We start from the raw sequence: 27,359 nt of genomic DNA, 5'->3' as shown, positions 1-27,359 counted from the left end.
AGAACATGAATTAAATTTGAGCATTGTTTTTGGAGGTGGCACAAACTTTAGGAGGTGGAGTCTAGTTGAATTATGTAATTAGGGTCATGTTTTGGAAGATGTAATAGGTACATAGTCGGTTCTTTGGTCCACTTCTTAGTATGATATCGCAAAGTCTTCTTTTACAATCACCTGTCACCGTAATGTTGTTCATATTGGTCTGGGGAAAAGTAACAAAATCCTTTGAAACCACAATCCAAAATAATTACCTCAATCCTTAATTTGTTTCTGTTTGCTAGTTAGAGTGATAGAAGGATAATGAATAGAATAAGACACAATATCTGTCTGTCTGTCTCACTTATGTATAGTGAAGATTCCAATCAAGACTACATACCTACAAAGGAATGTATCCTACCACTTCCATTTTCTCCCATTATCGTTTCTTATACAAATGATACATATACTGTCATGCTGAGTGTTCTGCATACAAAATTTTAACACAAAATACTAACATAAAGAAAAAAAATACACATTGTGAGAAGTAAGCGTGCACTGATAGATGTTTATCAGCTTTGCTGATCTCTGTCTACTACATTTGCTAACGGCTACCAAACTAGTCAGGAGAACAGTAAGTGCCCAAGGAAAAAGCTTACGTAGGCCGGCTGGAAACATCATTGTGTTTATTTAGTGGTATACAGTTGAATGCTTAATTTCCAGTGGCATGCCAAACAATTCCATCTGGAAATTGACATGCAAGTTACATAAACAGAATTTTTCTCCCCAAAATTTATGATGTATAAAAATGTTGAAATTTTTGAAAATTTAAAAATGCGAAAAATGTTACACATTTAAGAAATACATGGTTGCATGGAAGACCATTACTCTAATTCTCTCAAGAGCATGAAGCAGTGTGACCATAAAAATGAGAACCGCCTACAAAACAAAGAATTCAAAGTCAGCCTGGCCTGTAGATCTAGACCTTGTCTCACTAAAAAAAAAAAAAAGATATGATTTCACTGAGAGTGCTCAAAAAGGCATGATCAACTTTCTGCAACTTCTTCACCACTGTTGATACTTTCTCAAGACTGATTCATGAGCATGAATGCCAAACACGTAGGTGATACATACAAACTCTGAAATACAAGGGGAGAGGAAATGCGTCTGCTTCACAAGCACGGGACAGTCACACCCTAGCTCATCTCATTTTTAAAACCCAAACATGTTCTCACCTTCACAACTGATGTCGTGACTGCTAACGCGAGTGGAGCCTCTAGAATCTGTAGCCTGATGGGGTTATAGTATGTGTGTAGATGGGTGAATCCTGAAATCATTATACCGATGATGAAAGGTGGCCCCTACACTCCCGGATTCCACTCTTCTGCTTTATTATCCTTTTGTTGTGTTTCTGATTTCAGTTGAGTTTCAAGAACTATTTTTAAAGTTTCTGATATTCTTTACTTTATGATTTAAAAACCATGTGGGTTTTACGGCCACTGAAGATTTTCTCACTGTTTCTGTGACAGATTTCACTGTGGTCCCTAGCTGGCCCAGAACATACTCTGTTGAACAGGTTAGCCTCAGACTTACACGGCTCCACACGATGCTGCCTCCTGAGCGCTGGCGGTAAAGGTGTGCGCCACCGTGCCTAACTTTCCCCAGTCTTTTGATCTGGTGTCTTCCTATGCTGTTAAACAGCAGGTCCAAGTGAAGCTTTTCCAAGATCACCCAGATGCGTCAGGATGAAAAGCAGTACCTGGCTAAATCATCTGAGGTACACAACCATACATTTGTGATTTTTCTTTTTAAGGTAGACTGAGGCCTGACTTAGGTTTCAAAGTTTTCTGTGTTATATATATGAGCTTTCCTGCCCAGTGAATGCACTTTATGGTTTAAAAACAAAATGTGCTAGTATTCTTTATATTCAAAGGGTAATTCACCTACATCTACATGATGTTAAATGAGATCTGACCATACGAAGTCTTCTTACATTCCCTAAATTTATCGGTCTGCACACGGAGATGAGCTGAAGTAGAGCGCTCTCTTACACTCATGGTTTCTTGCATGTGTATGAATTCTCTGACAATAAGTTTCAATTTATGGTAAAAAGTACTTACACGCATTCTCTGATGCCACACCAGAACTGACTTATTGTGTGAAGCTTTGCTGTACGCTATAGATTCAGGGTTTGTCACCTGCATGAGTTTTTAGATGGCGAGTGAGATCTGACTTGGTGTAGAAGCCTTTTTTGCATTCTATACACACGTAAGGTTTCTCACCTGTGTGTGTTCTCTGATGGCGAGTGAGTTCATACTTGCACTGAAAGGCTTTCCCACAGTCTTTACATTCGTAAGGCTTCTCCCCCGTGTGCTGTCTTTGATGCACTGTGAGCTGTGAGTTGCAGTAGAAAGCTTTCCTGCATTCTTTACACTCGTAGGGCTTCTCGCCTGTGTGAGTCCTCTGGTGCACAGTGAGGTCTGACTTGCGGTAGAAGGCCTTCCTGCACTCAGTACATTCATACGGCCTCTCACCAGTGTGAGTTCTCTGATGGCGCGTGAGGTCAGACCTGCACTGGAAGGCCTTCCTACATTCTTTACATTGATAGGGCTTCTCGCCTGTGTGAGTCCTGTGGTGCACAGCGAGTTGTGACTTGCAGTAGAAGGCCTTCCTGCATACCTGACACTCGTAGGGCTTCTCGCCTGTGTGAGTCCTGTGGTGCACAGTGAGCTGTGAGTTGCAGTAGAAAGCTTTACTGCATACTTTACACTCATAGGGCTTCTCGCCTGTGTGAGTCCTCTGATGCACAGTGAGGTCAGAATTCCGGTAGAAGGCCTTCCTGCATTCTTTACACTCATAAGGCTTCTCGCCTGTATGGATCCTCAGATGGACGTTGAGTTGCGACTTGCTGTAGAAAGCTTTCGTGCACTGCACGCACTCGTAGGGCTTCTCGCCTGTGTGAGTCCTCTGATGCACGGTGAGGTGGGACTTGCAGTAGAAGGTTTTCCCACATTCGACACACGCATGGGGTTTCTCCCCTCTCTCCAGCCTCTGACAGGGGCTGAAGGTAGACTTGGGATAGAAAGCTTCTCTACATTCCTTACATTCATACGGATTCTCACAAGTGTGGTATCTCTGACTTGTGCTATATGGTGACTCCAGGTAAAATGCTTCCAAACAGACTTCACATTCATAGGATTTTGTCCCTCGGTGGATTTCCTCAGGAATCTTTAGTTCTGCCTTAAGACAGAAGAAATTGTTACATTCTTCATATTCCCAGGGATTGTCCTATAAAGTTTACTATATGAGGTTTTTGCCTGTCTTTCCTAATGAGATTTCTCATAATCACTACATTGAAATATTTCTCTCCAATGTCTATTTTACTTTATTTACTCAATTTAGTCAACGAAAGTTATCTCACATATACTCTGATAGAAACTTTACTTCCCAATCTGTGCCATGACCTGAATTAATGATGCTTCATTAAGGATTTCCTATGTTTATTGAGTTTATTAGAGCTCCTCCATAAATGAAAACTTCTATGCTAATAGCCCTGCCTTTGTAGGTTTTCCCTGATTCAAAATATTCAGAAGAACATGATTAATGGACCAGAAGCTCAGGGTAACTGAAGGGTTTCAATTACTTTAAAATTATCAAATTCTTCTGTAGCCTACATCTCACCAGGTTCACTAATGAGAATTTCATCCTGCCATAGATTAAATTCCTGAGAAAACATTCCTAAAATAGTTTTCACTCTTTATGCTCAAATTTGAAATATGGTTTTGAGGGGCTTAGAATTAAACAAATCCCAGGCAGATGGGCAGATAGGGAGAAGGGCTGGAACGAGGTAATAACAATGGTGAACTTGTAAGGTGGCCGCTTCCTCCTTACTCTCTTGACCTGACACAGAAGCCTGTCAGCTTAAAGGCCTAGTGGCCTTTTTCTCCTGCCAGTAAGACACTTTGGTGATAGATCTTCAACAAGTTCAGGGATGGATCAGTACATGTTTACACCAAAGCTTTGGGTCTATTAGCCACTCTCCCTTTGTTCAATCCGACTAACCCTAAATTAGGGGAGGAAGATCCCTCAAATACCCTGGACACACCTAAGCCCAAAATGAGAAGCTGGATTTCAACTCCTGAGGGCCCCTCAGCTCTGCAGAAGTTTGTCTCTGTGTGCCTTGTTGTGTATGCTTCCTTACCCTAACAAGAGCCTTTCTTCTCTGGCTGATTTGTCTGCTTTTTCTGATATTTCCTTTGATGCTAATTGTTATACTCACAATGTTTCCTGCCTTTTCATTTGTTTTACTGGCAGAGAAAATGAACCCAGTCAAGACCCCTACATATGGTCACAGTCTGTGCTCACAACAATTTTACCTACTTCAACCAGTTCTTCATTTGATGCATTGCTGTTGATTTTAATTTGCCAGAAGTGTTTGCCTTCATTTTCCTGGATGGTTTCAACCAGGCCACTCACTTTGTTGACACCTGAAAATATTTAAAATTTCCATTTCCATGAATTGGGACAAGCTTCATGTGATTCAAACACAGAAGTAAAATAGTGCCTTCTTAAAACCTCACTTGAACTTCTAAGATAGCATCTTATAAGCGTATACAGCCTAGTCATTAATGAATTAAAATGACACAGAACACTAACAGACTCTGCATCGCTAAGTCCTCGTTCTCTGCTACGTTGCTGTGATGTTAAAACAGGAGGCAGTAAAGCACTCACCCATTTCTCAGCTGCAGGTCTCTTTAGAGCCGTGTTTCCCTTTCACTCTTCTACCTGTCCTAATGCTTTGTTATCTGATGTCTATGTCTTGCCTCTTTCACATACGAGTTGGGGAAATTCCGACCAGCTACTGTAGGACTTAGGTGTTTTCACATACTCTCTGCCAGCACATCACAGACTAGGGCATTGACTGCTGCCCAGCTTTGTTTCAGTTAGCGTGTGCTGCTCCGAGAAAGAGCAGCACGGTCCTCTCGGGGTGTTGTGGGAATGATTTTTTTTTTTTTAATGAGAAATGTTGCCTGTGGCTTGCTTTATAAAAAAAAAAAAGTTTAATTGCGCTGTTTGTTTTAAATATCTTCTGTAATAGGGGTTTAGTATTCATGGAGTGATTGCACTTATGTTTATGGTGGTTTGAACAGGAATGGCCCTCACACACTCATGTAATTAAAGCTTGGCCCACAGAGAGTGGTACCTCTAGGAGATGCAGCGTTGTTGGAATAGGTGTGACTTGTTGGAGCTGTGTCACCGTGAGGCGGGCTCGTCTCATGTGCTCCAGCTAAACCCGGTGTGGCACAGTTTCACTTCTGCTGCCTGAGGATCAAGATGTAGGACCCTCAACTCCTTCTTCAGCACCACGTCTGCCTGCATGCCATCATGCTTCTCGCCATCACGACATAAGGACTAAACCTCTAAACTGTAAGCCAGCCCCAATTAAATGTTTTCCTTTATAATGTTGCTATGGTCACGGTGTCTTTTCATAGCAACAGAAACCCTAACTAAGACAGTGCTTATTACAAAAATTCATAATGTTCTCTGATTTTGACTTTGCTACATAAATTAATCTTCATTTACAGAGTATACTTCCTGGAATTCAGAGTTTCTGTTAACAGGGCAGCTATGATAGGCTTATATTCAAAAGTAACTACCTGGGTGTGCTGAGACATGAATTTAGTGCCAGCACTGGAAGTAGGGGCAGGTGGATCTCTGTGAGTTCGAGGCCAGCCGAAGGTATATGATGAGTTCCAGGTCAGCCAGAGCTATTCAGTGAGACCCTGTCTCAAAACCCAAACCAAAAGAGAAACAAAGTAACTACACTTTTTGCTCATAGTTTTCAATATTCTGCCCACATTCTGTCCTTCAGTCTTTTTAAAATTTATTTGAAGATTTACTTATGTGTATGAATGCTCTACTTGCATGTATGCCTACCTGACAGATGAGGGCAGCAGATTCCATTTTAGATGGTTGTGAGCCATTGCGTAGTTGCTGGGAAGTGAACTGAGGACCTCTGGAAGAACAGCCAGGGCTCTGAACTGATGAGCCCTCTCTGCAGCCCTCTTCACTATAGTGACCTTTGAGGAAGTATTCTCAGCTCCTGTCAACTTGTGGCTGTAAACGCCACATATTTAGCCATCTGTCCCCTGGCCAGGACTTGTACACTATTCTACACTAATTTCATAGACTATGTTCTCCGTCTCTGACCTTACTCTCAGTTCACAGCTTAACACAAGATTCACAAACTGGAGATTTCCTGAAACCGTCCAAGCAGTCTCCAACGTTGTATCTTTACTTGTTGTGTATTTTTGCTTCATTTCTATCTAACTGTCACAATTGCCCAATGTTGTCTTCAAACCCATGGCTGTATTCTTTCTTCCAGAGTCTACCTTCCCAAAAGTGCTTTCTTCCCCCCACCCCCGTGTTGTTTTTGTTTTCTCGGTTTCTTGGGTTTTTGTTTTGGTTTGGTTTGTTTTCCTGACACAGGGTTTCTTTGTGCATCCTTGGCTGTCCTGGAACTAGTGCTGTCTTTGTTTTTTAATTTTAGCTTTTCTCTCCCGAGATCTGAGATTGTATCTTTTTTCAGAATCTCTTGGCTGAATTTCTCACCTAAGATGCTGAATTTTCCATACAAGAATTAAAATGACCTTGTACCTGTGGGCTCACTGGGCACATGTAGTGTGTATATGAGGGTGTGTCTGTATGTGTGTGAGCATGTGTACACAAACACGAGCTTAGAGGGTATACCTCGGGTATTATCTACCTTGTTGGACACAATTCGACCCAACGCTCACCAACTTATGAGACTGACTGGCCACGGGGCCCTGGAGATCCGCCTGTGTTCACCTGCGATGCCCGAGTGTACAAGCCTGGACCACCTCCCCAGGCTTTTATTCTTGTCCTGCACCTACACCCTTTGTAGGCAAGCACAGTACTGACAAGTTCTCTTCCTAGGCACTTTACTCCATCTGCTCATCTGAGTATTCCTGGGGTTTGATCGATTGCTCAGTGCTTTTTCTCTGAACACTATATGCTCACCTTTGTAACTCTGACTTCAAATGCACATCGCACGGACAGAACTGCTCCTCTGCCATTCACCCTTGAAACATCTGATGTCTTTTCTTATTTTCCTTAAAGATTCCACAGATGCCCCAAGCACAACCAAACTGAACTCTTGTTTGGCTACTCACCTTTAATCACGTTCCTTACCTAATCTAAAATTTAAATCCACGTGTGTATTTTGTGGCAAATTTGGAAAAGAGTCATCTCAAAGTAATAGATAAAAGAACAGTTTTTTAATGGCAAGCTTGCTGGTCTAGAGTAAAGACCCATGTTTGTCCCTCTGCTCCTGATTAACATTCTCTGTTCAGCTCCTCGCACCGGAATACATCGTTCCTTCACTTTACTTTTGTCACGCTAAGTGAAAGTATTTTAAGAGATGTTTCATAATAATTGCAAAACCAACCAATAGCCAAAAAGCCATGTTGAAATAATGTCAATAAATGCCTAAATTTTAACATATAGACATTTAAAGAAGGGAAGAAGCCCTGTTGAGGTAAAGGAATCAAATTATTCCCAAAGAAAAACAGTCTTCATCATCAAGAAGCCAGCGGTTTAACATGAAGAACTTTGGGAAAACCTTAGGTTGTCTGGTCCATGAGATGAACTGTCTTCAAGACTGAGTTTAGATGAAACTTGTTGAAAGAGCCCAGTATGACCAATATCTGAGCGTCTCTCTGTCACTGCCGTCTCTTGCCTTGTAGCGTTATCCACTGACCTGAGAGGGTCCAGACCGAGGCACCTGCTGCGCTCCATGGCCCAAGTCCATGTTCTAAGTTGAAGATCAATTCAGGTTTGGTCACACAGTGCCCTGTAAATGAGAAATAATGTACAGATTGTGCCAAAGCGCTCATCAAGTCTACTGATGGAAGACAGCAGCTACCTCCTGGGAGCTGTGCAATGATTAATGACTTAGAAACTGTCTTCTTTCCTTTCTTCCAATTTTTTTTTTTTATAATAAACATATGGACTTGTACATGTTACTAACTGTTTATCTTTAAAGAGACAGGTTTTCTCTGTAGCCTTGGCTGTCCTGGACTCGCTTTATAGACCAGGCTGGCCTCAAACTCACAGAGATCCGCCTGCCTCTGCCTCCTCGAATGCTAGGTTCACAGGTATGCACCACCACTCTCGGACAAAACTTTTATTAAAGTAGGTTTTTACTCACATTTATTGGAATGTTGTCCCCAAGTGGTATTTAACTCATAATTTTAAGAAACTTCAAAAGGGAAACTGGTTAGTGGCACAGTGGGTAAAAGTGCTTGTTATGCAAGTATGAGGACCAGATATCAAATCCCCAGAATCCACTTAACAGGCTGGCATAGCTACACATATACCTGCATGTAAACCCAGTGCTAGAGGGTGGGTACACTTGTATTCCTGGGAATGGCTAGCAGCTGAGCTCCAGGGTCACTGAGAGATGCTGTCTCGGGTGACCCCAGCAGAGAGCAGAAGAAAAGAACGCCTGGTTTCCTTCTCTGGCATCCATGGCACCCAAGCACACTTACGATCATACTCCATATACTTAGACACACAAACAAACAAACAAAAAGAAAGGGAAAATTCAAGCAAGCAATGAAGGTGACGCAATGAAACTGGATAGACAGTTTGTATGCTTTTTAAGACAAACTGAACAAGAGAAAGCAGTCATATAAAAGAACCACCTAGAAGATTTGTAAGGGAAGAGCTCAACTGATAAAAAAAAAAAGTAAAACACAAAAAGACTTCAAGCTGAAATGATCAAGCAGAGAGAAAACACCAAAACAAAGACTTGCTACTTTAAAATAAACCAAGGCAGATTAAAGAACTGGGGGGGGGGGGGGGGGGCGGATCTAGAGTAGTATCTCAACCTAGGGGTTGTGACCCCCTTTGGAGGTTGAATGACCCTTTTAAAGGGGGTCACCTAAGACCACAAGAAAACACGAATGTTTGTATTATGATTCCTAACAGCAAAATTACAGTTAGGAAGTAGCAACAGCAATGATTTTCTGTTGGGGTCGCCACAACATGAGGAACTGCATTAAAGGGTCACAGCATTAAAAGGTTGAGGACCACTGGTCCAAGGAGACACTCAGTAATCACGAGACCAGGCTGCTCTTCCACAGGCTTTGGGTTCCATTCCCAGCATCCACATGGTGGCTCACAACCTGTAAATCCAGTTAAAAAGGGTCTAACGCCCTCTCCTGACTTCCAAGGGTATCAGTCATACAAGTGCCGCATAAACATATAAGAAAGCAAAACACCCATACACACACAAAATTTTAAAATTAGAAAGTATATACAAAAACCAGGCATGGTGGCACATGCCTGTAATCCCAGCACTTAGGGAGGCAGAGGCAAGTAGATCTATGTGAGTTCAAGGCCAGCCTGGCCTACAAAGCAAGTCCCGGACAGCCAGGGCTACAAAGAGAAACCCTGTCTCAAGAAACTAAAAACATATATATATATATGTATATGTGTGTGTGTGTGTGTGTGTGTATGGAATATATAAATACATGTGTGTATATATATACATACATATATATGTGTATATATATATGGAAATACATATATATATACATACATGTGTGTGTATATATATATGGAAATATAATTCTTTTAAGAAAACAAACATTTGTATTATTCGTGTTCTAGAAGAAGAAAGAATGTACATTAAAAACATAGATTCTGTGAAAGAACATACAGGAGACAGATCCAATGGCACCCTAATTGATTTGAACCAACAAGTCATCTTATATCACATTACATCCAAGCTGTCAAAATTCTGAGACAAAGGGAATTCTAAAAACTCAAAGAAGAAAGTCTAAAGTCTCTTATAAATGAACACCTGTTACAGGAACAGCCAAGTTCTGACCTGTCACTTTAACATAGCAGCCATCACAATGATTTCAAATCCAGACATGGACACAAAATCCTAACTATAGAGCCAATATCCCCAACAAATACAGATGTAAAGAAACTCTACACAGTAGAAGATGGAGCAGAAAGGACATGATTATTATAAAATATGCTCATGTGTGACTCACACCAGAGACACAGTACTTCCGTATAGAAATGAACAAGCATGAAATACAAAAATGAGGCGAGACGCTTTGCTCTGCAATGTGCTCCCAGCTGGAGGTTCTTCCTCAACAGAGGACCCCGGAGAGAAGGTCAAAACAACACCGGAAGAAACATCTGAACCCGCAGAGCTAAAACCCGTCCTTCCTCCTTTTGAGATGTTTACCTCACACATGCTGGCAGAGTGCCGGGAAGCTGACAAGCACAAGTCACCTGCCTCTCCACAAAGGCTCCGGCCTTCACATCCAGGAGGGACATTCTCATGGATAAATCATGCTGTGAAACCTGGCTCCTTATATGTTATGGAATGGGACTGGCTCCCTTCATACAGCATAGAGAAATCAGCTAAAAATGGATCATAGAATTAAATATACGAGCTGAAACTCTAAAACTCAGATAATAAAACAGATGGAGTCTTCTAATATATATCCATCCAGCCAACAGAATGAGATTACATTCAGACTAAATGAGATTACATCAGACTAAATATTATGACTACAGTATGTCTAGAATGAGAAAACACTGGCAAAGTATTTAGTCAGCAGGAGATTAACTTCTAGACTATATAAGGACCTCATTCATCTAAACACAGAAAAGAAAAAGTTCTCATTAAATCTGGGCAAGTAGCCTGAACTGATATTTCTCAAACATGATCTACAGACATGTTTACAAGTAAAAACAAAAGAAATTTTCCAAAAATGACTTATCACTGAACAATAGCTAATATAAAATAAAAATAATAAAAACTTACATGAAGAGATGTTAGAATATATACTAGTGCAATCACTACAAAACAATAGTATGATAGTACTAGACAGTATGGTAGAACTAGAACTAGAACTCCATTAACACTGCCCACTGCTGGCTGTCCACAGTCAAAGGAATTGACATCAGGATTTTTCAGGGAAAGCTGCATACAAGCATTCTTTAATAAAGGGATATAGTTGGAGAAACATGGCAAATATTAATTTAAAATAACAGACTATTCTGTCACAGTGACAGGCATACAGGGCACCATTAAGCTCTACTGTGTCTGTTCCAGGCGTGATCAGCGCCATCTTATAACACAGGATAACCTTGGCACAGTCATGGTGATGAAATAAAGGAAACTATGTAGTGGATCTCTAGATCTTTGGATGGTAACAGGCTTGGTCCATTCCCTTACGAGACTATCATGAATTTCTCAGCTGAGAGTCCAACCAACTGTAGATCAGTAAAACCGTAAGGAAAAATGAGGGTTCATTTTGTTTGTCTGTTGTTTTTTTTTTTTAAATCTGAGAGTCACATTTACTAAATAAATTCAACAAACTCATATGTTTATTAATGAAGCATTAATGAAATTTTTTTTGCGCAATAAAACTTCATCCATACTTGGAACAAACACATTTTTCCTATGTCTCTCCAGGAGATTTACACTATATAGATGAAATGTGTCAAACACAAAATGAAAACTTTCCTCCACGTTCTCACTATAGTTACAAACTAAAGGTGGTCTCAAACAGTAAAACAATATCTCCTAGAGTGAGGGAAAGATGCAGGGGGAGAGAAGATGGAAAAGAGGTGAGTATTAACTGGGTATACTAGCAAGGGAGGAAGTGCTGTAACATATGGTCTATAGTACTATCGCAAACATATGGATGGCACCAACTGAAGACTTCAGAAGAGCATCAGAGAGATTGTGAATGCTTCAGTACAAACAAGAGATGCCAGAGCCGCCCACTATCAGGAGCATCAACCTGATCCCTACACACCACATACATTACAGAGCTACTGCCCCTCATAAATTTGCAGCAGTGCCGTGTCAATTAAAATGTACACTATCAAATCAGTATTAAACGTAAAGCGCCAGTTCTACAGCTGTTGCCCCGAGACTTACCGAGGCCTCAGACTCACCTAAGGACAGCAGGCTGCGGTAGTTCTCCAGCATCACGTCCCTGTACAGGCTCCTCTGGGCTGCGCTCAGCTCCTGCCACTCCTGCCAGGTGAAGCGCACGGCCACGTCCTCGAACGACACCAACACCTAGAATGACAAATTTGCCTCCAATTCAACTTGTCCTCAGCCTTAGGAATAGAAAATGGCAATATACTGTTCCGTGTATCCGTCTTACAGTGTCTTATCAAAAATGTAGCTTGTTTTGGATTCTGAATTATGATAGAAAAAAAAAAACAATACAAAAGGCTTATCTATGTGTTAATCTTATGATTCAAAAAATCTGATTAGAAAGTTTGCCAGGGAATTACAACAGAAACCAAAGTCCAGAGGAATACATGTATAAGCATGGTTTGTATTATTATAAACAACAGACACACAGATATATATACATGTAACCATATAAAAATGACATTACGTCTGTAAAGAATGAACAACACAGTGACAAATGTTGGGGCTGGTAGCACGCCACTGTGGCACAGTGCATGTAGAGAAGGCAGGGCCGTGAGTTGGGTTCTGAGAGCTGGTGCAGAAGAGGCACCAGTCTTAAACTGTAGAATCCACACAGAATCATGCAAATCAATGCAGAGGTTGCAAAACTGAAAGTTTCCTGAATATGTGATAACCAAAAATTAATTCTGAATCAAATGTGTATGAATCCCAGGTATCCTTGGCAGCACTCACCCATGGGGCGACGGGTGGCGTGACACAGCTGTTGTGAAAGCACACACACCACAACCCCAGCATACACGACCTGAAATGCCATGGCTCACATGTATCTTTTAAACTACAGTGTTTTTTTTTTTAAATCTTTTTTTTTTTTAAGATTTCTTTATTATGTTACAGTATTCTGCCTGCATGCACGGCAGAAAAGAGTGCCAGATTTCACTATAGATGGTTGTGAGCCACCATCTGGTTGCTGGGAATTGAACTCAGGACCTCTGAAAGAGCAGCCAGTGCTCTTAACCTCTGAGCCATTTCTCCAGTCCCAAAGATTTTATTCATTTATTTATACATACATACATACATACATACATACATACATACATACATACATACATACATACATACAGTAATCTGCCTGCCTATGTGCCTACAGGCCAGAAGAGGGCACCAGATCACATCATAGATGGTTATGAGCCACCATGTGGTTGCTGGGAATTGAACTGAGGACCTTTGGAAGAACAGTCAGTGCTCTTAACCTCTGAGCAATCTCTCCAGCCAGTGTTTTTATTGTAAATACATTTTCTGTTTCACAGAGACATGACGGCTTAATTATAGGAAAGACAACATTTTCCATGATCTTCATTAAAGCAGTAAATATTTGAATTGTATTGTTAGAAAAACAGCCCTTTTGTATCTTACTATGCAATCTTGCTTTCAGCTTTAATGTTAAAATTAGACCAAAGAGTTGTTTCACGATAACTTCTTTATTATTTCTCATTAGTATAAATGTTTGAGCCACTTGCATACATATATAGGGGTTATATAAAAATAGCTTAGATAGATAAGGGTCATACATAGAAAATGTTTTAAAAGCTCTAAATGGTAGAAAGTTGGTTTTTCTTCTAGTCATGGATATAAACAATATCTATACATATCCCAGATCCCTCTGAGAAGTATACATGATTGACAGACTTCTCTATTCTCTATAACTGGAGAGCAACCATATAAAGAGTGAGTTTGGAATGTCATGGCACACACAAGAACGAGCTCTCCACGGGGCCAGTGTAATATATAATTAGAAAATGATTCCAAATCACTAACATCACCCTGAAGAGAGATACTATTCCACTGAGGTGAACACACATGAGTCTAGAGCTCAGGTACGAGTCTGGTATTCTATGCACTTACTGTGTGCTTCCACTGGCCTCATCCCCAGGGATCAGGGGGAAGAGGGTGATTAATCAGAGTTTGTCCCTGGCACAGAACTTCCAGTGGTTTGCTTACTCCTTGTCTTAGTTACTACTGCTGCGACAAAACACCATGACCAAAAAGCAAGTTTAACAGACCCCAAAAGCAAAGGGTTTGTTCCGCTTACACTTCCACATCACTGTTCGTCACCAAAGGAAGTCAGGGCAGGAACTCGAACAGGGCAGGATCCTGGAGCAGGAGCTGACGCAGAGGCCACAGAGGGGTGCTGCTTACTGGCTTGCTCGCCATGGCTTGCTCAGTCTTTCTTAAGAGAACCCAGGACCACTAGCCCAGGGACGGCACCACCATGGGCTGGGCCCTCCCCCACTGACGGCGAATTGAGAAAATGCCTTATAGCTGGATCTCAGGGAGGCGCTTCCTCAGCTGAGCCTCCTTCCTCTCTGATGACTCTAGTTTATGTCCACTTGGCACAAAACCAGCCAGCACACTGCTGAGGCCAATAACCAAGTTTTTATCCAACTTGCCGCAGTGAGTGAACAGAGCTGAGCGAATACAGAGCTCTAGCAGCCTGACTGGATCTTAGCCTCGCCTCCTGCTGACCTTACTGACATCCCGATTGCTCGCAGGGCCTCAGCTGTCCCTTTTGAAAGGAGTGGAGGCTACACTCCCCAGCTCTGGAGGATAGGAACCACAGTGATGCCAATCTCCCTGAGTCTCAGAGAAGCGAAGGACGTAGGGGATCGGGTAACTACTTCCGTGGTCTCCAATCCCCAGCAGCACAGAAAAGGAGAGACAAACAGCACTGAGGTTTCTTGGGTGGCGCAGCTGCATGGGTCTTGAACGTGAACGGTGGAGATGGTAAGGCGGCACTGCAATGGCCAAGTGTTGGCCGTGCTTGCGAGGTCTGAAGGGGAGACTAAATCAATAGGCTTCCTGACAAGGGTTCTGCCGCTGGGGAAGGAAGCAGCCCAAAGGTTATTTATATGGAGTCAAGCCAGTCTTTCAGCTGTGCTCGCATGGGAAATACTCATGGGCAATTAAAGCATTCTTTAAAAATCCTTTGCTCCAGCAGTGAGAGACTACACAGAGCACTGACTTTGTCAAATACACCAGGACAGACAAACACTTGATAATGATGGAGGAAGCGCAAGCTAATGTGCGGGAAGGCTTCCAGTGAAGCAGACTGTCGGGCATTCGTCCAAAGGGCGTGCGGGAGAGGATGGTCAGGCTTCTGGATCCCATATCCTCCTTCCTACACACGGGGATAGCCCACAGGAAAGCAGAAGTACACAACACAGGAACAGAGGATTAACAGGCGTGAGGAGAAAAAGAAGGCCCTCATCCTGCAGAAACTTACAGACAGCCAACAACATTTTCAAAGAGATACTTTTATTCTCATTGTGCTTCAGTCAATAATATAAAAACCTTAGGGTGTATACCAAAGAGTGGAGTAAGGGGGTCCCAGGGGAGGTCTTTCTAACTTTTTGAGAATTCACCACTCTTACTTCCACACTGGTTCCAGCAGCTGGCATCCCCACTCGGTGAGTTAGCGTCCCCATTTTCTGCACCCTGGCCACCATTTGTTGTCAGTTTTTTTCTTGTTCTGGAGTGAGATAAAATCTCAAGGCAGTTTTAAGTTGCATTTCGCTATTTGCTAAGGACAACGAACACTTTTTGAGATATTCTCAGTCATTTTTATTTCTTTTTGAAAATTTTTGGTTTTGAGAGCTTTGGATAGTATGAATATTAATCCTTGCCAATTATTGGCCTTAGTTCCTGGGAAATATTAAAAAAGCCTCTTCCTACACCTATATTCTGTAGGGTACTGCCTATCATTTCTTGTAGCAGTTTCAGGCTTCACACTGACATCTGATCCATTTGGAGTTGATTTCCATGCAGGTGGTAGATACGGGTCTAAATTTGTTCTTCTAAAGGCAGACATCCAGTTTCCCAGCACCAGCCACTGAAGATGCTGTCTTTTCTCCGGTGTGTCCTGTGGACATTTTTTTAAAATATGAGATGTCTGTAGTTCCATGTAATTAGGCTTAGATCCTCTTTGTTCTACTGACCTCAATGTTTATGTTTGTGCCTGCACCGTCACTCTGTAATACGGCTTGTCATCTGGCATCCCCGGCCTTCCAGCATTGTTCTCTTTGTTCAGGATTGTTTTGCCTATCTAGGTATTTTGTGGTCCCATGTGAATTTGGGATTTTTTTTTAATTTGTGTGAAGAATGCTGTGGGGATTTTTGACTGAGATTATGGTGAAGCTACTGCTTTTGGTAGGACAGTCATTTTCACAATTTTAATGCTATCAATCCATGAGCAAGGGAGGTCTTTCCATCTTCTAGCATCTTCGTCAATGTCTTTGAAAGATTTTTTAAATTTATGATTTCATTATAGAAGACTTTTACATCCTTAGTTAGGATTATTCCTAGATATTATATATAATACATAATACATTATATATTTATGTATAATAGGTATTATATATTATATAACATATTTATATATATTATATGCTATATAATATATATTTATGTATACATATATACAGTTGATATATACACATACACATATATACCAACTTCAGAGACCAAGGAGATAACAGAAACACTCCCATTTACATTATATAATATATATTATATATAATTACATAATATACAGTATATAAGTAAATAGTATATAATTATATATAATATCTAGAAATACTCTGAATATATACTGATATACACTATATTTATAATTATAATATATATAACATATTCCACATATTATATATCTCATAATATATTACATATATCTAAAAATACTCTCTATATCTACAATATTTTAATATGTACATATATATACTCACATATACATATATATACACACACACATCTCTTTATATGTGTATGTATGTGTATATCTATATACACTATTGTAAGTGGAAGTGTTTCTATTATCTCCTCGGCTTCTATGGCTGGTATGCAGAGCGCCTACTGTTTATTGTTTTTTTGAGACAGGATTTCTCTGTAAAATAGCCCTGAATGTCCTGGACTCACTTGGTAGACCAGGTTGAACTCACAGAGATCCACCTGCCTCTGCCTCCCGAGTGCCAGGATTAAAGGCCTGCATCACCACGCCCAGCCCACATTTACTGGTTTTAGGTTGATTTTGTATCCATGGCCTCTGCTTAAGTCCTGGCTCCGGGCTCCTTCCCTAAGTTCCTGTCCTGACTTCCCTTATGATGGACTGTGATTAGACCACGTAAGCTGAAATAACCCTTTCTTCAAGTTGCTTTTGGTCATGGTGTTTCATCCCAGCAGCAGAAACCCTATCTAAGACAGGCACTCACAGGCTAGGCTGGCACACAGGCTGTGTGACCAAGGTCTAAGGACTGGGAATGGCACAGGCAGGAGAGGCTCCAGGGGTTTACCAGGCTGGGATGGTGCAAATACGTGCTCTGGGATGGGCCTAAAGCCGAGTCCATGTTCCAAAGTCATGGTCAAGCATTGGTGTCTTCTCTGTGAAGTTAGAGATTTGTTTTTCATAGATGAGAGAAGTACATGAACAATATGTTTTTCTAAGTTTGAAACATTTTCATTCTTTGAAAATGCCATAGATGTCTACAATGGATTTCATCTGCCACCTCCCCCTCCCACTCCCATTGAACAGTACTGCAGCCCATTCATGTCTTTCCTCTTTTTTTTTTTTTTAATAACCCACTGACCCCCATATGTGCATGGTGGGGGGGCATCCACTGGAGCATTGGGTAACCAAGGGCCCCACTCCTGAAGGAAACTGGCTTCTCAAATTTGTTTTTTCATTAAACCCTGATGTAAATTACAGCCTTTGTGTAATGTAACCAAGAAAGCCACACAACTATCAGGCCTGTGCTCCTCGTTAGGTATGTGCCACAGACTCACCATTTCTGGGTTCCAGGACACCCAGCGTCCTGACTCCGGATCTCAAGGGAGCAGCATGTCACTGGAAACAGAAGTGGCATTAGAGCCTCTTGATCAAGATGAACCTGATGACAGATCACATGATGGATTTGTTCAGAACAAATGCCATGGGTGGAGACAGTGAATCCCAGCCTGTTTCCTCACCTCACTGCTGGATTGGCTAGGGATTCAGTTCTCACACCTCAGGTCCTGAGTAACAGTAGATGGCACACTCATGGGTGAATGAAGCCAGAAAGACAAGTTCTTGCCTCCAGGCATTCTAAGTTGAGCTTAGGACAGGCTGACGCTGTCCTCGAGACCCAGTTCGAGGCTGTCTGTGATTGCCATTCTTTCTTACACCTCCCAGGGCTGAAATCAGAACTCATGGGCACCATCGCACCACTTTAACCTGGCTCACCTTGAGACAGAACAAAAGTCTGCTCTCCTTCTGAGATATTAAGGTGTGTAAGCATTTAAAAGTTCCAAACCTCTAGGAAAATGCTGTGTTCCTTCGATGGTAATGCCTCCCTCCCACAGTCAGGTGAATGCTGAGATTTTAAAATCAGTGTCTTTCTGTTTGATTGGATGATTACCCATCGCCTCTTCGGGCTTTCTTATTTAGGAAAGAGTCTGAGATTCAATAGAGCGTGCACTTCCATAATTAGCAAACACTGAGGAGGCCTGCAGGCTAGCCATTCAGACTCCAAGTTGGCAACAACACAGGCTTATTTCATTTTGAAACGTAACTCATTTCAGAGCGATCACGCTGCCAACTCTCTTCCTCCCTCCCACCCCCCAAACACACAGTGATTACGGTGCTCATAACAGTGTGACAGTTACCATGGATCAGTCAGAGAGAACTGTGGGGGTAAAGGCAGTGACCAGTCCCCTCGGGTAAGTTCCAGCTGTCTTCCCATTGTTTGTTCTCTCTGGATATTCTCAGGCGTGCTTACTTACTTTCTGTTATTAAAAACTGCTGGCTTGCTTTCACCAAAACTTTGATGGCTTTCCAACAATTTATATTCGCTCAGTATTGTCTTTGTCTGCCCCTTTAAGGGGTAAACTTCTCCAATACAATGAGACTTTTAGATTGTAACTTTCTCAAGTTGAGCATGATATAGAGTCAATTTTACTGTGTTCACATGAGATCAAGTATTATTCCTCTTAGGGCATTCAAATCACACATATATTTATTTCTCCATTAAGCCAATTTGTTATACACTCACAATACCCACAACATGATTTCTAATTTTGTTATTGTTCTTTACCAAGAACCCAGCATTACACGTTATGGGCAGCCTTACAGGTTGAACCGTAGACCTAAGAGTTCTAACACTACTTGTGAACTGACACAACTGTTACTGGACTTGGGCTTCTGTCCACTGGCTAATCAGTGATGTGAGGAGTTTCTGTGTTAGGTTCCTTTTCGGTGGTGATTGTTTGAGACAGGTTCTTACTCTGTAGTCTCAACTGGCCTGGAACTCGGAGACCCACTGGCCTTTGCCTCCCAAGTGTAGGTATGGGCCACCAGGCTTCGCCTGTACTGGATTCTTTGAAGTGAACTCAAGTATATTGCTGGCATTAGCCTAAACCAATAAAACTACAGTCAGTGATATTAGTGACGGGACCATTTTGCCTCTGTGTGTGTGTGTGTGTGTGTGTGTGTGTGTGTTCACGTGGGTGTGTGCACGCTTGCACTAAGGTGTATGGACATATGAGTGTACATGCATATGGCGTCCAGAGGTTGACTGTGGGCGCCTTCCAGCATTGCTCTCCAAAGTATGTTTTGAAGCAAGGTCTGCTACTACCCTGGAGTTCACTGATTTGTCTAGACTGGCTGTCCAGTAAGCTCCAGGGATCCTCCCATCACTGCCTTTCCCATTTCTGGGGTTACTGATGTGTGCTAACACTGCTGTCTCTGACACGGGTGCTAGGGACCTGAGCTCAGGTCTTCCTGATTCTGTGACAGCCATTTTACAGATAAGCCATCTTCCCAGCCACTACCATAATCAGTTTTGGGGCTTAGGTTCTCTCTCTCTTCCAGCTCCTCTACCATCAAAGGTTGTCATATCTTGCTCAGGGTGATCTTAGATTCTTGGATTCAAGAGAAATACAAGCTACATGCTGACATTAAACTTTAATTTAAACAGTAATAAAACATTTATTTATGATGTCCAAAGGAACGTACAAGGGCAATGTGTTCACTGTTGAATAGATTAAAACTGTGGCATGCCACGGAATTAAATATTACCCACCATGAACGATAATGCTATACCTGAAACAATATCGATGTCACCAGGGAAACCTATGCCCACTGAATAGAGTCAGTCATGAAGTCCACCCACAATCCAATTCCCTTCATAAAAAGTTCACAAGAGGAAGAGCATCTGGAGAGCAAGTGGAGAGCGTTTACGGTGCTGAGGAGGAAATGGGGAGGCAGTCCACTGCCTGGAAACGGTTACGATACGCTGCTGGGTTGGGTGTAGAACACGTTCTGAAACTGACTTTGATGACGAGTATATATGGTGAAAGCCACCTAGCTACACACTCTACAGGGGACCGTGGAGTGTGCGTGTCATATCTGAGGAGACAGGTTACTATAAAAATGCATTTAGGAATTTTGATCCAACTTCTTCAAACAACCCACACGTACACATTAGGTAACCCACCGTTGGGTCAGTAAAATGGGAGGTTATTTCCTCAGGGCATCTGAGGATTTTACACTCCGATGCTTCCTAACACACTCTTTCAAAAATTACCAACCAGAAAGTCACTTCTAATAACGGCCGAGGACAAAGCCCAGTGATACACTGATGGTCTAGCTTATGCAGGAACATGGGTTCTAAACCTAGAACTACAAAACAAGAGGAAGAGATGAAGAGGAAGGGTGGAGAGAGAGAAAAAAACTTGTACGTCTTGGATTCTGGAAACTTACAGGATGCACAGCGTGTGTTGGTTGAGTAAGAGTGACCCTGACGACTGCAGGGCCATTTGCAAACATTACAAAGAACAATTCAAGTGCCAACAGTGAGCAACAGCAAGTGCCTTTAGACAGAAGACAGGAAAAAAATGCCACTGCAAAGTGGCTGCTAAGAAAGGACAGATGGGAGATTTCAGGGTGGAGAGAGTACAGAATGTGCTGTTTTCACAGGTAGCTTTCCGCATAACAGGCTGCCAGTCTTGACGGCAAACTAGTATAGCCTGAACACTGGTGGATCAGACATCACAGAGCTGTTCCCCAGAAAAGTCGCCTTTTCTTCTATCTGACCCAGGAGTGAAGTACGAATGACACCAGGTCATTTCTGATTTGCTGCCAGCGGCACTCATTCTCAGCTCTCCAGCCACAAACAGAAAAGGCAAGTTAACATGCACACTGTGCCTAAGAGGGCACACCAAGCAAGTCCCAGTGAGGAAACTCACCAACAAGGCTTAGATCAAACCCCAGAACAATCCCCTATGGCGATGTCACCTATGACAGGGACAGAGGCACAGCTCCATCCTCTTCCCCATCAGCAGCCAGGGGTCCTTGTTCACACAAGACTAGGATTCAAAGCGAGGAATCGTGACATACACAAAAGAGGAGTCCAGGATGCAGCATGAAGCAGACCTAGGGATTTATTAAAAGACATATCTGCAGAGATCTTCAACCAAGGATTGAGAGAGAGAGAGACGGGGGAAGGGGGGAGTGCTCAGGGAAAAATCAGACAAACGCAGCCAAGGAGGTCAGAGGACAATCTGTCTCAGGTCATCAGGCGTGGTGGTAGGCATCTTCACCCCTGAGCCACACACCGAGGTGTAAGACCTGCAGAACCCTCTTCAGAAGCTGCGTAAAGTACATGCCTGAGTCACAGGACTAGCCTCTGAGGGAAGAGCTTGGGTATAAAAACAGCCCAGCCTAGCAACCCATGAGCGCTCTTCCTGCTGATACCCCTTGCCCCACGTGCACTGACTGACCTGGAAGGCATCGAATTGAAGCTTCTGCTACGGTCCATGGCCGAATCTAAGCTCCCACTTAAAGATAAACTCTGCTTTGGTCAGGCAGTGTCCTGCAAATGGGAGACAATACATCAGGTTTACTAAGGTGCTAGGTGAGGCCCACGGATGACTGACAGGCTCCATGGACTGCACTGTAACAAGTGAGTGGGAAACTTCCCTAAGACAGTATTTATACCCACATGGCTCAACGACTGGAAGTCCTAGCACGTCTGAGGCCAACCTGGGCTACCCACCAAGAGCCTGAAGAGGGAGGAGGAGACAGAGTGGGGCCCGGGGGGGGGGGGGGGGGGGGGGGGGGGGGCACACTGTGGGAAATTAGTGACACATGTCAGTAATCCCAGTCCTCTAGAGGCTGAAGCAAGTTCAGGATCAGACTGGGCAACACAAATAAGGTCCAGGCTAGCCCATGCTTCAGAATAAGGCCTTATCTCAAAATAAATAAGTAAATAAATAAATAAAATTAGTCATGGGCTCAACGGTTCACAGTCAAACCACAGATCGACACCAGATGGACATACATGCAAAAACCCCCAACAAGGGCTGTTGTGATGGCTTAGTGGAGAAAGGCATTTGCCACCAAATCTGATGACCCGAGTTGAATCCCAGGACCAGTGTGGTGGACAGAACCAACCCCTACAAGTTGTCTTCCGACCTCAACATGTCAACCATCACACATACGCAAGTCCTCAATAAATACATGAACGGCAAAGAAAAGTTATCATTAAAATTTCTCAACCAAAAGATCAAGAGGAACAGCACATAAAGATCCCGTGTGGTGGGTTGGAATAAAAAGGCCCCCACTGGGGAGTGGCACTATTAGCAGGTGTGTCCTGGTTGGAGGAAGTGCGTCACTGGGGATGGGCTCTGGGGTTCCAGAAGCTCAAGCCAGGCTCGTGCCACTTTCTCTTCCTGCTGCCTGCAGATCCAGATGTAGAATTCTTTGCTCCTTTTCCAGCACCATGCCTACCACACTTGCTGCCATGCTTCCTGCCAAGATAAGAGTGGACTAACACTCTGAACCTGTAGGAGCCACATTCGCTGCCATGGTCATGATGACTCCTCACAGCAACAGAACACTAAGACATGACATAAACAGGGCACAGTGGTGCACACCGCAATCTCAGCACCCAGGAAGCAGACATCAGAAGCTCTGCACCATCCATGTCTATATGACAAGTTCGAATACAGCCTGGGCTATATGAGACACTATCTTAAAAAAAGACTAACTATGATCATGTGATTCACGTCAGGGGTACAACATTCCCCAAATGAAAGTTCACATGCATGAGACACCGAATCCACACGGTGAATGATAAAAAGATATATGAAGATCAAAACAGATTCATAAAAGGCATTTTATAAACTTCAACACCACATCTTAAATTTTTTTCTCAAACAGACAACAAGCTCACACCTGCACACATGTTGGTGAAGTACGGTGAAACCACAGCTTGCAACTTTCCGATGGCAAACTCCCCAAGTTATTCTAAGATCTGCAACAAGACAAAGATGGCTAGAACTGTACTCCCTTCTTTGATACACTGCTGAGAAGGCTCAGCCAGGGCTGCAGGGGCAAAAAACTGAAGGATCTCCACATCAAAAAGGAGACTGTAAAAGTGCTTTCATTTGTAGGCCAAATGCCTTCATAAAGAGAAAAAAGGGCGGGGAGGTAATGGCACCTGTCCCCAAGCCTGATGACCTAAGTTCAATCCCTGGAACCCATGTACACACAACCAAAATAAGTAAGTGAAATACAATTTTTAAGAGAAAAAAATACTTCAAAGAAAGGTGGAATGGACCAAACTACTCGTGTTGGAGTACAAAGTTGAAAACCAATGTTTGCAGTCATGTGTGCGTCGGTAGGAAACCCCTGGGCTGGAGATGTAACTCAGCCGGACTTCCGCCTAGGCGTGAAAGCCTACATTCACTCCCCAGGGCCTGTGAAGCTGAGTGCAGTGGCACACGTGAGTGATCCCAGCAACGGGGAGGCGGAGGCAGGAGGATCAGAGGTTCAAGGTTCTAGGCTCTCTATACACGTTACAGTTGTGTAGTGTGGTCCTCACATGGGGCTAACAGTGGGAGTGGGGTGGGGTGGAGGGCAGGAGTGACCTCAAAATGTGCACTCAGGGGTATTCTCTGGATCAGGATTGCACTCCAAAATCCGGGTGCAAAAGTCTTGGTCAATAATCTACTGACCTGTGTTTACCTAGAGGCCTGTGTCAGGAAATAAGGCCCTTAGGTATGCCCTGGAAGGACTGCCAGGAGGTCAGCACCACCCCGCCCCCACATTCCTCTCCCTACTTCCGGGATGCAGTGTAACCACCTTTCTCTCTCTCTCTCTCTCTCTCTCTCTCTCTCTCTCTCTCACACACACACACACACACACACACGAACATGCTTCCTGCCTGCACTGAGGTAGCCAGCTATGCTCTACCTGACTGTCTTGCCAAGGTGTTCGTCCTTACTGCAGTGTAACTAAACTAACCAGGCAACCGCTGACTGACAGCACTGAAAACCACGTGCCAAAATCAACCTTCTCTCCTTTCAAGATGTCTCTCCTGGGTGTTTTGTCACTGTGATGAAGAGCCGCCTAATATGCAGGTCGGCAGATTTTCAACAAAGGCTTCGAGAACTGAGAGTCAGGAGGGAAGGTGGCATCATCAGTTTCGAAGGCAACCATCTTTGCCAGTCTTCTACTGCTGCCATCTAACACCGAAACCCACGCAACTTCTGTAAGAAAGACGTGGTTGCGCTTCTGGAGTCTATCACCGCTGGAGGGCAGCAGGGCAGCGGGCCAGCACGGCATCTGGGGGTGGAAGCTGAGAGCTGAGGGCTCACCTCTCACACAGCAAACAGGAAGCTGAGAGGCCACATCCCCTAAGCCATGACTGGAGGCAGCTGGCTCTGTACACACCCAGCCATTGATCCTTTCCTGAAAGGAAGTTGGAACAGCATGCTGTGCAGGCGACTGCCAAGTTCTACATTAATTACTCATTATTTTAATTCCCTCTTTCCCTCTCCATCTCTCTCCCTGCCTCACACACACAAGTGTGAGAACCCACAGGGGTCAGAAAGGGGCACTGGAGGCCTGGTGCTGAAGTTACAGGCAGATGTGAGCTGCCCAATGTCGGTGCTAGGAACTGAGCTCCGGTCCTCAAGAGCACTCCTCATGTCTACCTGCTAAGCCATCTCTCTACCACCATGTTTAAGTCATTTCGTCCATGTACTAAGAACTTCTTGCCACCTGATGTTCTCTGACTCTTTTGTGGTGCGAAGGAACAACCCAGGGTCTTGTGCATGCTGCACACGTGGCCTACCCGTGACTACACCCCAGTGCCATCCCGCCTTTACTGAGACAGGTGTCTCTGTAGAGTTTCAGGTGCTCTTGAACTCCTGATCCTGGGGATCAACTTCTCAAACACTGGGACTGCAGCCCTGAACCACCACCACTGGCACCGCAATGGGAAATGGACACCGTACCAGATCCACGTGGACAGACCATCTTAACCCCCATGAGACACAAGTTTTAGCCACTGCACAGGCGAGAAAACTGTACCTAGGAAAGCCGTCTAGGATCACACTGGAATTTAAACACTGACTGTTTTTTCTTTTGAGATGAAATCTCACCATTTAGACTAAGCCAGCCTAGGACTCCCAAGGCCCCTCCCCCAGCCTGCCAGGGCCCATTATGCCCTGCACAACCTAAACAATTGGCTAGTACTCCGCTTACAGGACCATGATTCCCCAGCTCTCTCTCATCCTCTGCTGGGGACCTCTTAGGTCCTACACCCAAGTTTCTGAGAGCTGCCCTCAAACTACCCATTGTCGGCCAATGCCAGCCTTCACACACGAGTACTGTATCCATGCTGATCACTGCTCAGGGAGGAACACTGGGTGCCAGGCTCCTGGTGGCTAAGGGAGGGAACCTGCCATCTAAAATGTTCCTGGGCAGATGCAGCCCCTGGAGGGGAAGCCAAGCTCCACCTGGGCAGAGTTTACCCTGCTCCATGGACTCATCGGGTACCAAGGCCCCAAGACAAGATAAGCCAGGAGTTATGGGCCCAGCTCCAGGAATGCATCCTGCATTCACCTCTGGGCTACAGAGCAGCCTGTGCAGAACCCAGCCAGCACTGACCCAGAATGAACATCCCAACCATGAATAGTCAGGAGGCCTGCAGACAAGCACCATCTGACCTCCACACCCGATCTCCCCAGTCGGCAGCATCCGCTGGCTCCTGCTTCTTCTCTAGGTTTACCTCCATTCCTGGCTGCTACAATGGGGGGGGGGGTCTCTCTCCAACCCCTCTGACTCCTGGAGGCGGCGGTGCCGAGCTGTAGTGTGGCTGTGCCGTCAAATCCAGCAGATGTCCTCACAAGACATGACGTCAGTCCTCCATCTTCCACTTTCCCCCTCCAAATCATTCCTTCCCAGGGACAAAGGCTGAAAATCAGAGCTGGTCTGTAGCCTCTGGCTACTCATCCGGGGCTGGCTAATGACAGAACACTGGAGCCACAGACGATCAGTTTAAATCCCACCTCCTCCCCGTTCCTGAGGAACGGCAACTGGGGGAATCGGATGGCTGCCGCTGGGATCCTGGGTTAATCAGACCAGGATCTGTAGACCAGGTCCTCAGGCTTACTCTATGGGTGAGGACACGGACAGAGACGGGAAGAGAAAAGGGCACAGGGAGTCGCGGTTGGTGGCACATACCTATCAACCATGTAGCAAGCTGAACCGGAAGGACTGTCTTAAACCCGAGCTCAGCCTGAGCTGGAGAAAAACGAAAGAACAAACACAGGTGGGAAGGGGGCATAACCCGCAGGGACACTCAGGAAGCGTGAGGCGGCTGTGGCGGTTTGAATGGGAATGGCTCCCATCCGCTCCCTCCCAAGTATGAACTGGTGGAACTGTGTCGGGAGGATTGGGTGTGGCCTTGTTGGGGAAGGTTCCTCACTAAAGCCTGTCTTGACCACTATGCCGTTATCAAAGTCCCCCTGACCACTGAATCCACCATGGAGAAAACAGAGGACAACACCACACTGTGTTCATTGTGGATGATCAAGCAGTGAAGAAACTCTATGACACTGAAGAGGCCAAAGTCAACACCCTGAGGAGGCCTGACAGAGAGACGAAGGCCTATTTTCCGTTCGCTCCTGATTATGATGCTCTGGATGTTGCCGATAAGATTGGGATCATCTGAACAGAGTCCAGCTGGCTAATTCTAAATATACACTTTTTTTTTTTTTTTTAATCCTTTAAGTTCAGCGTCCTAAGCTACTCCACATGATGGCTGCGGCCTCCACCATGCCCAGTACTCAGAAATAGAAGAGACAAGGAACCAACATCAATCCAGCTTTCAGCACAAAACCGCTGATTCAAACACCCCCTGCAAACAGCCACAGCGCACCGGTGTTCCTGGCAGGACTAGCATCTTCCTAAACCATGGCCTGGAAGCACAAACACACGGTCAGTCCTTGGAGCCCTCTGACTCCAGGCCAGGCCAGGGCGAGTTGCCTCCAGAGGACTAGGACCAGG

General features: G+C 44.0%; 1 protein-coding gene across 5 annotated transcripts in view; it reads right to left on the bottom strand.

Annotated features, from left to right (window-relative positions):
- LOC129672072 (zinc finger protein 39-like) overlaps nt 1-27,359 on the bottom strand; it is a 34,975-nt gene that overhangs the window by 5,437 nt on the left and 2,179 nt on the right. For 2 of the 5 annotated variants that reach the window (XM_055601277.1, XM_055601278.1), the window contains exons 3-8: nt 21,782-21,873; nt 17,810-17,913; nt 11,989-12,115; nt 7,754-7,846; nt 4,354-4,460; nt 2,256-3,213 (exon numbers count right to left, since the gene is read on the bottom strand). In XM_055601277.1, coding sequence (XP_055457252.1) covers nt 2,256-3,213; nt 4,354-4,460; nt 7,754-7,846; nt 11,989-12,115; nt 17,810-17,812 — 1,288 coding nt within the window. In that variant the 5' untranslated portion in view covers nt 17,813-17,913; nt 21,782-21,873. Of the gene's footprint in view, nt 1-642; nt 3,214-4,353; nt 4,461-7,753; nt 7,847-11,988; nt 12,116-17,809; nt 17,914-21,781; nt 21,874-26,534; nt 26,595-27,359 lie in introns of those variants that run through there. The other 3 variants (XM_055601276.1, XM_055601274.1, XM_055601275.1) reach the window with 3 other exon arrangements.

Source organism: Psammomys obesus, unplaced genomic scaffold, assembly GCF_907164565.1.
Source record: "Psammomys obesus unplaced genomic scaffold, mPsaObe1.curated_primary_1811, whole genome shotgun sequence".
Taxonomy (NCBI): Eukaryota; Metazoa; Chordata; class Mammalia; order Rodentia; family Muridae; genus Psammomys; species Psammomys obesus.
This window is presented reverse-complemented; position numbering and strand designations above follow the sequence as displayed.